This window comes from Stenella coeruleoalba (genome assembly GCF_951394435.1).
Source record: "Stenella coeruleoalba genome assembly, chromosome: 4".
Lineage (NCBI taxonomy): Eukaryota > Metazoa > Chordata > Mammalia > Artiodactyla > Delphinidae > Stenella > Stenella coeruleoalba.
In genome coordinates, this window is record NC_137149.1 from 62,090,564 (window position 1) to 62,105,290 (window position 14,727).

The 14,727-nt window shown below is 46.7% G+C and overlaps 1 protein-coding gene across 1 annotated transcript in view; it reads right to left on the reverse strand.

The window, feature by feature from the left end:
* Nucleotides 1–7,601, reverse strand: part of RELL1 (RELT like 1) — a 63,025-nt gene extending 55,424 nt beyond the window's left edge. The window contains exon 1 of the mRNA XM_079920525.1: nucleotides 7,393–7,601. Coding sequence (XP_079776651.1) covers nucleotides 7,393–7,480 — 88 coding nt within the window. The 5' untranslated portion in view covers nucleotides 7,481–7,601. The remainder of the gene's footprint in view (nucleotides 1–7,392) is intronic.
* Nucleotides 7,602–14,727: the final 7,126 nt, after the last annotated feature.

Sequence of the window (14,727 nt, forward strand, 5' to 3'; positions counted from 1 at the left end):
AGACACACACACAGGCCCTCCCTCACCAAATCTAACGTTCAGCTCCTCGACTATGGGCTACGGCCCTTCCTGATTCCCGCCGGCTCCTGAACCTGAAGCTTCCCCATCTGCAAAGGGAGGGACGAACTATAAGAGGAACACTGAGTCCCCTCTGACGCTAATATTACGTGACTAAGAACAACACAATTACTCACAGGAGTCAGTTAGCCAAAGTCATTCTCCTCAGGGCCTGCTCACCCCAGATCCAGAGAGCTGAGAAACCAGGCCCCGGAGCGTAAGGACCAAGTGCAAGTGTAGACCTTGCCAGAAGCAGCAAAGCGGGGTCCACTGAGGTAGAGAGACAGCTTTCATACAGTGGGAAGCGTCCTAGACAGAGTAAAGAACCCCCTTAAGACCTGGCTAGGCTGACTCAGTATCCTCGTCTGCTCAATAAGCTTTGAGGAGATCGTCAGCCTTAATGCTACAGGGTTCTACCTCCTCATTCCAGCATGTGTTTCCCCCGCACCACCAAGCAACTAACTCAATTTCCTACACTACCTGGAGAGAGCATCCGATCCCGCAAGTTAAGGGCTCAGACCCAAAGACTCCCCACCGCACTCTCCAGCCCCCCATCCGTCAGACGCCAATGCTAAGTCCAGGTTGTCACCTGTACTTCTGATCAACTGGCTATAGACTGAAGGTTCCAATGACCCCCTCCTTGAGTTCAATTAATTTGCTAGAGTAGCTCACAGAACTCAGGGAAACATTCTGCTTACTAGATCACCAGTTGATTATAAAAGGACACAACTCGGGAACAGACAGAGGGGAGAGGTGCACAGGGCAAGAGACGGGGGAAAGGGGTGGGGTTTCCGTGCCCTCTGGGTGCGCTACTCTCCACACATCTCTTTACAGTCACCAACCCAGAAACTCAAGTCTTGTTATTCAAATTTTTAAAGCACTTAATCTGTGGCCCTCCTCCTGCCTCCTCCCCTTCCCTCTGGGAAGAAGTGGCTGGGTGAGGCTGAAAGTTTCAACCCTCTACTCCCACCCTCCTTCAGGTGACCAGCCCCATCCTGAGGGTATCAGGGGTACCACCCTAAGTCCCCTCATTAGCATTTGCTCAAAGGGGGCTCCTCACAAAGAAAAGACACTCCTATCATTTAGGAAATCCCAAGCGTCTGAGGAATTTTGCATCACGAACTGAGGACAGAGACTAAATATATTTCTTATTACACATATATTATATATTATTATTTATATTATATATATTTCTAATTATATCCTACTTCAACATAACATTCACTGGTGAACAATGAGAAGATGAACAATGACCAGTTCAACCCTGGATAATCAAACAGGATGTCAATGGGATGATTACACCAATCCTAGGGGAAAACTGTCAAAACTTTGTGACTGTAGCTACAAATCCACCGGATAAAGAAAAACCAGTTGGTGAATTTTTCAAAATTCTTCCCAAAGAAACTGCCACATTCTATCTACCCTTATAAAGATGAACGGTTTCTTTCTTTTTTTCCTTTTCTCGTTCGTTGCCTAATTTTGGTAGCTAATGGCTCAGCCCCACATATCCCCTGCACCCCGAGAGAGCTCCCTGCCAGGCTCACTGGTCCCTACTCCTCCCCTGGCACCTTGGCGCTGCCCAACTTGCTTCCTCAACCTCGTGCCCATGACACCGCAGCCTCAGCAGCCTGCGCTCAGGAGCCATATGAGTCAGGGGACACCTCAGGCAACGGCAGAGAGCCCGAAAGGAAAATTCTGGAGCGGCCAGCAACTTTGTCCCATCTGAGAGCTATGACAGGTAGTATTTGGTTAAGGACAAAGTAATAATAATATATTTTTTTAGCATTTACTACATGCCAAACACTGCGCAAGGCACCCTTGCATTTTTATCTCATGTAATTGTCACAACGATGCCAATGAGGCAACTCTGCCATATTTTCTCCTCAACACAGATGAGGAAAGTGGCTCAAAGATTTCTTCGCCCTCTGTACAACAGGCACTTTCTTAGTAGTTGGAATGCAGTTATACCCAGGGGTGTGCAAACAAAATGGGGGGAGGGGAGAGTCGGGAAGAACTGGAAGCTGTTTGGGATCCTGAGATGAACAAAGACAAGAAGGCAGGAAACTTGGGGCACGGCAAAGGGGGGATAGAAGATCCCTGAGTTCAACAAGTTTGGCACGAGGATCCTCAAGGTGAGATGACTGGGCACGGGAACTCAGTTTGCCGGGGGTATCCACCACCCTCTACCAACCTTCCCTCCCCAAAAAGTCCCTTGGGCGGATTCCGTTTCTTTTCTCCCTTACAAAGAAAGCTGTGTCAATAACTGGCAGAGGAAAGCAGAGTTTCCATTATAATGGGCTCCCATCCCTAAACCCACCTAGAACAGACGAAACCTCAGCTTTGCCAAAGTATCTTTGCTTTATTAGGTTCCCCACTAAAATACCAAAGCAGTGCTTCTTTTCACGACGTGCCACGCATTTGAGGAGTTCTTTTTCTCCATAGGGTATTTTACTATGTTGAGCAGTTTTACACTTGGCTGCCCGCAAACAAGAGCAGATGAGTCACGAAAGAGGAAATGCAGGACCATAATCCCTTATCTGAAAACCTGGAGGTCAGATGTGCCTCGAAATTCAGACTTTGTAATTCTAGAAAGGTAACAATGCATTTAGCACACATTATGTAAAACTCAGAAATCAAACTCATTATTATTACTGCAGCCAAAACTTAGCAATATTCACACTGGTTCCGGTTAGGTTTCACCCACCAACGAAGTATGCAAAAAGCCTCAAAAATCTTCTGGTTTTCGGAGTTTTTCAGATTTCAGAATTGTCCGTAAAGGATTACAGGCATGTGCAAATGGCTCAAATATTATACTAGAAGAAAATAGTCAACCTATTAGTAATCAAAGACATACACATTTAAACAATCAAGGTATAAATTTTTGCCTTACAATTTAGCAAATATGTTTTTCAGAGAAAATGCCAATGGTATGAAAAGTGAGTCTTTTGACCACTGCTGTGAGAATGTAAACTGGAACAACCTTCAGGTCACTAAGGTTGGTGGCATCAATGGCCTCAGACATGAATACCTTTGACCCCAACATTGCCTTTTCAGGAACCCATTTTCTATGGAAGTCATCGATATCCAGACAAAGTTTTGCATAGATGTTCACTAAACAATGACTTTTAAAATTCGTTTAAAAATAATTAGCGGTGGCGCAGTGGTTGAGAGTCCGCCTGCCGATGCAGGGGACACGGGTTCTTGCCCCGGTCCGGGAAGATCCCACATGCCGCAGAGTGGAAAAAAATTAGCAAAATCTAAAATCTAAAATGGAAGCACAGTGAGATAGAAGACAGAGAACCATGTAATGCAATATTATGCAGCCACTTTGTGGGTGTGTAGGGAAATGGAGAAGCCTTTAAGTATAACATTAGGTAAAAAATGCCAGGTAGAAAAGTATCTTTGCATTATGATCCCCTCCAAGTAGAAAATACATACAAAGAAGACCAGAATGAAATAGGCTGACAGTGACAAGTGTCTTGGAGTAATGAGATCAAGTGTTATTCTCTCCCTTTCCCCCAAAACTTTAGATCTTTGGGGGAATTATCCAGAAATACCAAGAGCACTGTATTTTAGCTGAGGAGAAATGGGAAAAAAAGGTTTGGCTACTTAACTCCCAGTCAATGGCAGCAAACTCATGAATCTGAGGTGTCACTCCAGACTTTATATATTTACAATGAACCTATGACTGCAAAACCCTCACCACTTCCAGAATGAAAACATGTGTGGTCTACATTTATTAGACAGTTATTTGGTTGACATTGTAAGTCTAGTCTAATGGGCACTTTGGGTAAGAAATACAGGAAAAAAGATACACAGGATAGAAGATATATACCACTCTGCCATTTGCCAAGACCTTTCAGAGACACCAGCTCATTTGCTCCTCACTAGCAGCCAGTAAGGCAGAAAAAGATAGGGGTTGGCACACACCCATTTTCCAGGCAAGAAAATGGAGGCAGAGAGAGCCACACTCCAGAAAGCGGCAGGCACATTTCAAGTCCAGGGTTCTGACTTAGAGCTTGGTGCTCTTTCTACTCTATCATGCCATTATCCTATTAATGATTCTTTATAAATATCTTACAGTAAAAAGAAATTCCTCACTCTAAAGGAAAACAAAATGATTTGGTAACAATAATAGGCCTCAGAATTGAATACATGTGAGTCCACGTCAAAATCCAACTTACACAGGTAAGTGACCTTTTCAAGTTAACTTCTCAGAATTCAACTTCCTCATCTATACATGGAGGAATAAAACTATATAGCTGACAAGATGTTGTAAGAATTAAATGATCTGAGTACTTAGACCAGAGCCTGCCACAAAACAGGTATCATAAACACTGCATTCCTTCCTCTGAAAAGGGCCCACAGTGTACTAACTGCAGATTCCAATTTTAGCCAGACTCACTGTTCTCCCTGCTTTCAGCAGCCCACCAAATCCTTAGAATTTCCGAAGTAACTGCCCTAAAATTCTCAGAAACAACTCAACATAATAGTTTTAACCAATGACAATTTACATCATGTTTTTTTTGGTGTCAAATAACAACTCTTTTGCCCCAACGTGTAATCAAACTTCAACATCAGAGACAATTTTTTAAAAAGTAATAATGAAAACTTTTTTCTCTATCACCTGGGGCTTTGGTTTCTCTCATTCAAATGCGACTACTGAAACTCCCAAATAGTTTGATTTATTTGGGGGCGGGGATGGGGTGGGGATGGGGAGATAGGGAAGGACAGGCACGCCTCGAATTTTGCATTTTCTCTTTAAATGAAATTTGGGCAGGGAAGCCCAAGCTCCAAGGAGTGCCTTCTCAAAACATTCTGTCCACTGACTAAGATTAATGTAAATATACAGCTAGGCAGCTACCTGCCCAAAGGAGAACCCAGAATTTAATAAAGCTTATCGTTAGCATCTAAATGAGGAATCAGGAGTCTGGATGGAAGCCCACGGAGCCCCAGGAGAGGGCACCTCTCATTCACCAGCCCCTGGTCCTTTTCAGCCCACTCCTTACTCAAAGGCCATGCCCACTGTCTGCAGAGAAACTAAGCCCTAAGTAACCAGAGAAGTTAAAAGACATAAATAAGCCAAGATGTGGAAAACCATCCCTTCTGGTGCTGGTGGTATATAGTTTCGAATGCTGCTTAATGAGAAGCTTAATGAGATTCTTAAGCTTAATGAGATTCTTCTACTAGGCAGGAAGTCAGAGACTTTGCCACTACCCACTGTGCACTTAACTGTCCTTCTTTTCTCTACTTCCCATCTTCTGATAACCCCATGTTTACAATATTATGATGTCCTAAACTCCCTATCTTAGAATCTCAACAAGACGGCTGAAGGTGATTTCTTTTCTATTTTCTCTCTGGGGAGCAGTGCAGTATAGTGCAAAGAGAATGAACTTTGGAATCAAGCAGGCTGGGTTATCAAAGATAAAGATACACATAGACACACATACACACACACTCCCCTCCTAGTGATTCTGCTTCTTGGACTGAATGCTGACGGATACACTAGCTATGTGATGTTGGGCCAATTGTTTAATCTCTCTGGGCCTCAGGTGCCTCACTGGAAATAACTTCACAGAATTGAGAAATAAGTATAAAAATGAATATAAAGTGCCCAACTCAAAGCTTGACACATAGCAGGCACTCAACATTACTCCCCATCTTTCTCCCTGCTTCCCTAAAACATTCCCTACAAACATTAACACCATCTTAGGTTCCACGGGGACCAGATGTTGGCTGGTCAGGGCATCTTTTCATCACAAAACAGGTCTCAAGTCACACTGGCATATTTGTACTCCGTACCCTTTCCTTTTTAGATACCTCATTCTTCTAAAGTGTTATACTGTGTAATTAAGAGTTTTGTCATCACATTCCAGTCCTGAAAGCTGTGTGTTGCTCAAAGGTCCATCAAAACACAAACTCACTCTACAGATGATTTCTCCTGCTCTGACTGATTACATGCATCATGTGCTGAATTATTAACAGTTTCCCTCCCAGGTCAAGCTCTTCAAATTCTGGAGCAACTGACTCTAGCCCTCTAAGTACTGTCTACAACCTGGGGTCCAATTGGAACCTGATGATGCATCTACCTGTCTCAGCAATGAAATGCAGGGTGAAAACCAAAATCTCCCATCCAATAATACATGTCACTAGCGGCCATTTCCTCAGGGTGGATGGCTGAAGGAAATACAGATCTGCTAATAAAGACTCAGGAGACATATGTTCCCTTCCTAACATATTCTGATTTCTACGAAAAAGTGAAGGCCAGAGTGATAAGCCAGTTTAAAATCTGTAAGCAAGTGGATTCTTCTTAGGAGTGAAGAGCAGTATATGTGTTTCTATGGAGGAGATAGTTATGGTTGGAAGGCTTCCAGTTATTGCTTATTATTTGGACTGAAGAGGAGCTGCTCAAGCTTGGAAGAGCTTGCTGACGTAAGATTCCAGGCTCTAGGAACCCCAGCTGGACAAGAAGGTATACGTTTTTTTTTTTTAAACTACTGCTGTAAGGTGGCAGTTAAGAAGGGGCTCGGTGGTAAGGAATCCCTGGTGTCTATAATTATAAAAACAAGAGTGTGAGAAAGGACTTCCGTAAAAGTTACACCTCCTCTTAGATTTCAATTAAAAACTGCTCCAAGTTCATCATTGGGGACAGCATTTTATCATCTCTGCTGGTGGCTTCCTGCTCTGACCACAGAAAGTTCCTTTTGTGGTGACAGGAATCAACTCAAAGAAGAAAAACAAAAAGGTAAGTTTACAAACACGCCTTCCGTTTTTCCAAGCCTGACTTATCCAGGATATGTGGGAGGAAACCAGAAATCCCCAACCTGTTACAAGAATCCATCAACCACGAAAATAAATTAAAACTTGGAAAGGAAAGAAATTGTAACTCCTCAAGGTTTTAAGATTTTAAAAAAAAAAGGAGGAGGGGGAAGGCGGCGACAGCGCACCCGGTGCCCGGTGTCACGATCTTCCGCTCGCGGGGCCTTTGAGGACAAGGGCAGGAAAGGGGTCCGCAGGGCTCCAGGTTGCTGGGCCCGGGCGGAAGGGCTCCCGAGGAAGGCAAGAGCCGGCCGGGTCCCTACACGCCAGACAGCTCAGAGGTGGGGCCGGGGGGTAACAGGTCCTCGGAGGAGGGAAGGCGGGAGCCGAGCAGGCTGGGAGGGACGGGAGCCATCTCCACGCGCCGCGCCCGGCCCGGGCCACCCCCAGACAGCCAGATGTTCAGCGCCGGGATCCTACGGCTGTGCCAGGACCAGGGCATCTCGAGGAGCAGCGGGACTACAGTCCCGATCCCTCGTCTCCTCCTGCGCGCCCCGGCTGCTACAGGGCACTCACCCGGGGCCACGAGCGGCGAACTCACGGCGCCTCCCACGAAGACAGCTGCGGCGAGGACAGCGGACTCCAGGAGTCCCGGCGGAGCCATCGCCGCGGCCCTTCGCCCTCCTTCCCCGGGGCGCCCCGTCCCGGGCTCCGGCACGAAGAGCAGCTCTGGAGCCCGCGCGCTGACAGACTGTCTGGGCTCAGCCCCCGCGCGCTGTGCACCCCGCCCCACCAGGGACCCTCCCCTCAGGCCCCACCCACCTCCTCTCGGCCCTGCCTCTCCCAGTTTAGCCCCCGGCTCCGCCCGCACTGGCAGGAGGCACATCCAGTGACCCCGCCCCCGGACCCGCCCACCTCAGCCTGGTCCAGCCTCTCCGCTTCGCCCCGGCTTCCTTTCCAAGTCCGTCCGCAGCTCCCGCCTCCCGGATTAGGCCATGGCCCCGCCCCGTACCCCGCCCACTGGGCGAGGCCCCTCCTGTCCGCTCGCTCGTTCTCTTTCCCAGACCCTCTGTACAGCAGCCGCCCACATAGTGCGGGAGCCCGGGGTCGGGGCAGGGTCGCCGGGGCTTGTCCTCCAGGGCGCTGGGACTAGGCGGGTGTGGGAAGAGGAAAAAGAGCAGGTCAGGAAGCTCTGGACGGGTGGACATGGCCAGCATTGGGATGGGCACCATCTTCTTCCTCTGTTGGCGTTATCTGTTCAGCTGGCATTCCCCTAGGTGACTGGTCCGGGGAGGGGCGCTGCGCGGGATGTCAAGTTCCAATGTTTGAAAATGAGAAAAGCCAAATCATTTAAATTTCTTCCTATCTCCACTTCCATTTAAGCTGTTCCTATTGGGGGAAAAAACCTCTACATACCTCCAGGAACAAATTGCCTATTTTAAAAAATACTGTGCCCACATTGCACCTTGCAAATACTTCTACGAAGTAACTCTTCAAGTGCCTGGTCACTTATCTCCTTGTATCGTCCTGCCAGCTCTGTGAGGTAAGTAGTATCCTTATTTCACAGGCTAGGGAGTAAACCCCCGATGGCCAGGCCACCGTGATAAATTGGGATTAGCTCTTCATTGTGTTTGCTCACCACTGTGTCCTCCCCGCCTAGCTCAATGACAGCATACACTAAGTAGGAGATCAGAAGTGGTATTTGAAGTTGAATCATCATGACGAGCAGCAATTGGAGTCAGGGTCTTTCTATGCATAGTTCCCTATTTACTGCTCTTTAGAGATTCCTTCTGAAATAAGGCGGTCAGGACTTGAACAAATGTTCAAGAACACCAGCAAGAGGAGGGAGCGGGCATTGGAGGTTTTCACAGAACCAGGCTCTTCCTTGGCCTGTCAGCCTCAGATTTTCAAAGGAGTACTCTTTCATCTCCTCGCTGAGTTCTCTACACAGTCCACTAGACCCTTACACACATTTGCACTGATGTGGGAATTCCCAGAAGCTCAGGCCACTACAGATGGCTGGAGCCGAAGGATGGAGCCTCTGCCCTTTGGAGCCAAAGGAGGGCACTGTGTTTCCTTTGCACAGTTGTCTGCACATCCTCAGTCTGGCAGGTGAAGCAGTTTTATACCAACACAAATACAGAGTGGCTGCAGGGGAAAGAGGTCCATGTGGGTTTCTAACTAAAAAAAAATGAAAGAGTCCTGGGCCTAGAAATTAAACACACACCTATAAAGCCAGTCCTGGTTTTGGAACTTAGAATGTAGCCAAATGATTGGACTAAGATATTTATTCAAAATGTAAAATATCATTTTAAAAATGAATAGTGTTTCACTCTTTCTCACAGATTGAACTTACTATTAAAAAGACAGGGCCGGGCTTCGCTGGTGGCGCAGTGGTTGAGAGTCCGCCTGCCGATGCAGGGGACACGGGTTCGTGCCCCGGTCCGGGAAGATCCCACATGCCGCGGAGCGGCTGGGCCCGTGAGTCATGGCCGCTGAGACTGCGCGTAACAGTGAAAGGCCCGCGTACCGCAAAAAAAAAAAAAAAAAAAAAAAAGACAGGACCATTTTTAACAACCTATTTGAATTGGATGTCTGTGGCTCTCCAGAAATAAGAGTACAATCCAGTAATTAAAGCTAGAAGCAACCTTAGTAATCATCTACCAAGCCACTTATTTTACAGATGAGAGATAGTTAAGTGACTTGCCTGCTATCTCATTGCTAGTGTGAGCCAGGGTTGGAACCGAGGCTCTAAAATTTCCCTTCTCAGACTTTTCCATAACACTTAGCTGCCTGACACACTCTCTCACAAAACTTCATATACATGCATTTGCACATCTTGTTAATGGAGGAAGGGAGAAAGGGAAGAAGGGAGGAAGGAATGAAGGGAGGAAGGAAGGAAGGAAGGAAGGAAGGAAATAAATGAAGCTTAAATTATTTTCTGGGTACTTAACCCTACAGATTTGTTCAGCTGATTAAAAAAAGCCCCACATATGCATATCTAAAAGCTATTGCTTATTGTTTTATTTTCAATGTGAAGACTTCAGTGTGATCAAAGTTCTCATTCATATTAGCAAGGGGGTGTCATATTTCTTCTGAGGAAATAAAAATTTAACATCACAGGACTAAACGATCTTCCCATTTTTTCAGAAATAAAATTAAAGGATCATAGGTAGAAATAGTTGTAACATTAGTTCTTTACTCAGCTCTTAGATTTAGCCTGATCCTGGGGCAAGTACTTTTCCTGTATTACTTCATCAAATCCTCACAATTTTATGTTTTGGGAAGTATTAGTACTGATCCTCACTTCAAAGCCGAGAAGACTAGGATTTGTGGGATAAGGCATTCACCAAAGTCACACAGCTTCGCTGGGTGCTGCCAGGACTCAAATCCGGAATCAGCTCACTCCAGGCCTACACTTGAACTTCTGCTTATACTGCTCTGCCTCTGAAATGCAGAATACTAGCCAATTAGCCCTCCTTTTTCAATATAAAGTCTTACTGTCATTTGTTACTTAACCTGGACTTTTTGAACTCTGTGTCAACAACTGATTAAATGCACTTTTTTTCAGGGAAAATTAGTTATTTATATATGGGAAGAGCTTCTAGGAATCAAATTTACAAACTTATACAATCTTCTGTCCTTTCTGGGTTTTGTCGAATTTTGGGTTTTTTTCCCCAGTTTCTCTATAAAATTCAGTTAATCCTTCCCCTTAGTAGAAACCTTTCCTGTTTTCCTCTGTGCTGTAAGGGGGTAATTTTCATCGCCATCATTTAAATGTGTAAGGATCAGTTGGCTGGTATTTACTCTAATTAATGTTGAAAATACTTCTGCAGAAGGTCTCTGTAGAATTCCTTCTTTCTGTGATTTAGATGTAGTCGTCTTTCCTTTTGAGAGGTTACATCTAGGAAAGAAGCCTTCAGTTCTCTAAAAAATACGTTTGCAGGGATATCAAGTGATATTTTATAAAACCTGAGGCTATTTTGATCTGACAAGTATGTACTGTGTTCCTAGTACTGGGCTGAGGGGAGGAGATTGGAGAAGAGAGTTACTACATGTGTCATAATAGATCTTAACTTGGCTTATAGAAGCCAGGTTAAGAAAGGAAGAAAGGAAACAACTGCATCATGAAACGGAAATGGTCAAAGGCCCAGGGATCAGGATAAAGCTGTGCCACTGACCCACTCTATGACTTTCACCAGCTGCTTCTTACCCAGAAAATTCAGGCAGACGATAGGATGATTTCTAAAGGTTCCCATCCAGCCCTAAGATTCTACACCATAATGAGTAAAATCAAATGATAGGGTGCATGGTGCCAAAGTTGGGCCTGACTGTAGGGTTTCTCAACATTATCGACATTTGTGGACTAGATAATTCTTTGTCGGGGGGCCTGTTTTGTGCACCGTAGGATGTTTAGAAGCTTCTTTGGCCTCTACCAGTTAAATGCCAATAGCGCTCTCCCCTTTCCTGATTGAGACAAACAAAAATATTTCCAGATGTTACCAAACGTTACCTGGGGGCAAAATCGCCCTTGGTTGAAAACCTCTGGGCTATAGGAATTCCAAAACCAAAAGGATTGCAACCGGAGGCTCTGAGCAAGCCTTCATGGAGAAGGTGCAATTTGGGCTAAATTGAGGGAAGTACAGGGATTAGTGGAGAGGTGGGGGAAGGGTATAAGTACCTGTACAGAATTTAGCATGATGTAGGCTGCACAGTGATGAGTACACATGAGGGCAAGAGGGAGAGGAGAACAGGTCAGCTATAACTATGGGTCAGAGCTGAGCAGTGGTCAATAAAAGGAGAACTGAGAACTTCAAATGCCCAGGAATTGTCATAAATTATACCAAAATAGATTGTTTTAGGGAGGTTGAGATGAATTTCAGTTCTTCAATTAAGTATTTTTTATCATCTGTCAGGAAGCTGCAAATAGAGAAGTCCCAGTTTTGCCAACATGTTCATTGGAGGACATCAGAGGAATCTGATTGCTGGGTTAGCAGTGGTGTCCATAATCTCTGCCTCATTCCTGACCACCAGGTCAAGTTTCGTTTCATGGGCACACAGTTCCCTGAACATTGCACATAAGTGACCCAGACCATTTACTGCTAGAGCCTCAAAATCGGGTGGACATACAATGATATGGTTATTCCCTGTAAAGAGCAAGGGAGAATTATAGTAATGAGCCCCATGGTTTCAGCCCAATAAAACCCACAAATGCACATTTTGGAGAAGAAACTCTACAAAGTACCAGGTATCTGTCTTAGTCAAGGTTCCTTTTGATTGCAATACACAGAAACATCAACACTAGCTGAATAAACAGTAAATTTATTATAAAGGTAAAACACTCACAGATATAAAAATGGCCAAGTCTCAAGCCCTCAAACAAATCAGAACTGAGAACAGTAGATAGTAAATGTAGGGGGTGTGCTTCCTTCTCTATCTCTGCGCTACCACACTGTTCTCATTTCTACTTCTTAGCAAGTTTATACTCTCTCCCCCTCTCCCTCTCCCCCCCCCCCCCCCCCGGCTTATTCATCTTGGCCGGGTCTTCCCATGGCTGCTTTGCACCCAGGCCCTGCTTAGCTTGATCTCCACAGGCTGGCTGTGGATTGGTTTCCCATGTCTCAGGAGAACATGGGGCTGCCACCTGTAGGAACTCTGAGTGTAGCCTCTAGTCGGGTATGTTGGGCGTGGTCCTCACGCGGACTGATAGATTCTACATAGGGAAGTATTATGGAAGCAGGATAGAGGCAAGATTGTCCTAAAGAAAGAAGTAATGGTCAGCATCGTATGTGCAGAGTAGTCCAGTAAAATAAGGACTGAAAAAGAGGACCAGGAGAAGATGGCAGAAGAGTAAGACGCGGAGATCACCTTCCTCCCCACAGATACAACAGAAATACATCTACACGTGGAACAGCTCCTACAGAACACCCACGGAAGGCTGGCAGATGTCCTCAGACCCCCAAAAGGCAAGAAACTCCCCACGTACCTGGGTAGGGCAAAAGAAAAAAGGAAAAACAGAGACAAAAGAATAGGGACGGGACCTGCCCCAGTGGGAGGGAGCTGTGAAGGAGGAAAGGTTTCCACACACTAGGAAGCCCCTTCGCGGGTGGAGACTGTGGGTGGCGGAGGGGGGGAGCTTCGAAGCCGCGGAGCATAGCGCAGCCACAGGGGTGCGGCGGGCAAGAGGCGAGATTCCCGCACGGAGGATCGGTGCCGACCGGCACTCACCCGAGAGGCTTGTCTGCTCACCCGCCGGGGCGGGAGGGGCTGGGAGCTGAGGCTCGGGCTTCGGTCAAATCGCAGGGAGAGGACTGGGGCTGGCGGCGTGAACACAGCCTGCAGGGGGTTAGTGCGCCACGGCTAGCCGGGAGGGAGTCCGGGAAAAGTCTGGACCTGCCGAAGAGGCAAGAGATTTTTTCTTCCCTCTTTGTTTCCTGGTGCTCGAGGAGAGGGGATTAAGAGCTCTGCTTAAAGGAGCTCCAGAGACGGGCGTGAGCCGCGGCTAACAGCGCGGACCCCAGACACGGGCAGGAGACGCTAAGGCTGCTGCTGCCGCTACCAAGAAGCCTGTGTGCGAGCACAGGTCACTCTCCACAACCCCCTTCCGGGGAGCCTGTGCAGCCCGCCACTGCCAGAGTCCCGGGATCCAGGGACAACTTCCCCGGGAGAACGCACGGCGCGCCTCAGGCTGGTGCACGTCACACCGGTCTCTGCCGCCGCAGGCCCGCCCGGCATTCCGTGCCCCTCCCTCCCCCACGGCCTGAGTGAGCCAGAGCCCGCGAATCAGCTGCCCCTTTAACCCCGTCCTGTCTGAGCGAAGAACAGACGCCCTCAGGCGACCTACACTCAGAGGCGGGGCCAAATCCAAAGCTGAACCCCGGGAGCTGTGAGAACAAAGAAGGGAAAGGGAAATCTCTCCCAGCAGCCTCAGGAGCAGCGGATTAAAGCTCCACAATCAACTTGATGTATCCTGCATCTGTGGAATACATGAACAGACAACGAGTCATCCCAAATTGAGGAGGTGGACTTTGGGAGCAAGATATATTATTTTTTCCCCTTTTCCTCTTTTTGTGAGTCTGTATGTGTATGCTTCTGTGTGTGATTTTGTCTGTATAGCTTTGCTTTCACTATTTGTCCTAGGATTCTGTCCGTCCGTTCTTTTTTTCTTTTTTTTTTACTTTTTAGAATTTTTTTCATAATAATTATTTTTATTTTATTTTATCCTACTTTATTTTATTTTATCCTCTTTCTTTCTTTCTATTTTTTCTCCCTTTTATTCTGAGCCGTGTGGATGAAAGGCTCTTGGTGCTCCAGCCAGGCGTCAGGGCTGTGCCTCTGAGGTGGGAGAGACAACTTCAGGACACTGGTCCCCAAGAGACCTCCCAGCTCCACGTAATATCAAACGGCGAAAATCTCCCAGAGATCTCCATCTCAACACCAGCACCGAGCTCCACTCAACGACCAGAAAGCTACAGTGCTGGACACCCTATGCCAAACAACTAGCAAGACAGGAACACAGCCCCACCCATTAGCAGAGAGGCTGCCTAAAATCATAATAAGTCCACAGACACCCCAAAACACACCACCAGACGTGAGAGGCCCACCAGAAAGAGAAGATCCAGCCTCATCCACCAGAACACAGGCACTAGTTCCCTCCACCAGGAAGCCTACACAACCCACTGAACAAACCTTAGACACTGGAGACAGACACCAAAAACAACGGGAACTACGAACCTGCGGACTGCGAAAAGGAGACCCCAAACACAGTAAGATAAGCAAAATGAGAAGACAGAAAAGCACACAGCAGGTGAAAGAGCAAGGTGAAGACAGCCTCCAAGTCAGCATGGAGGTTACTGAGAACTTTTGTGAAAGAACGTTAAGGAAATGATGGGGGAATACCAGAGTGTAGAG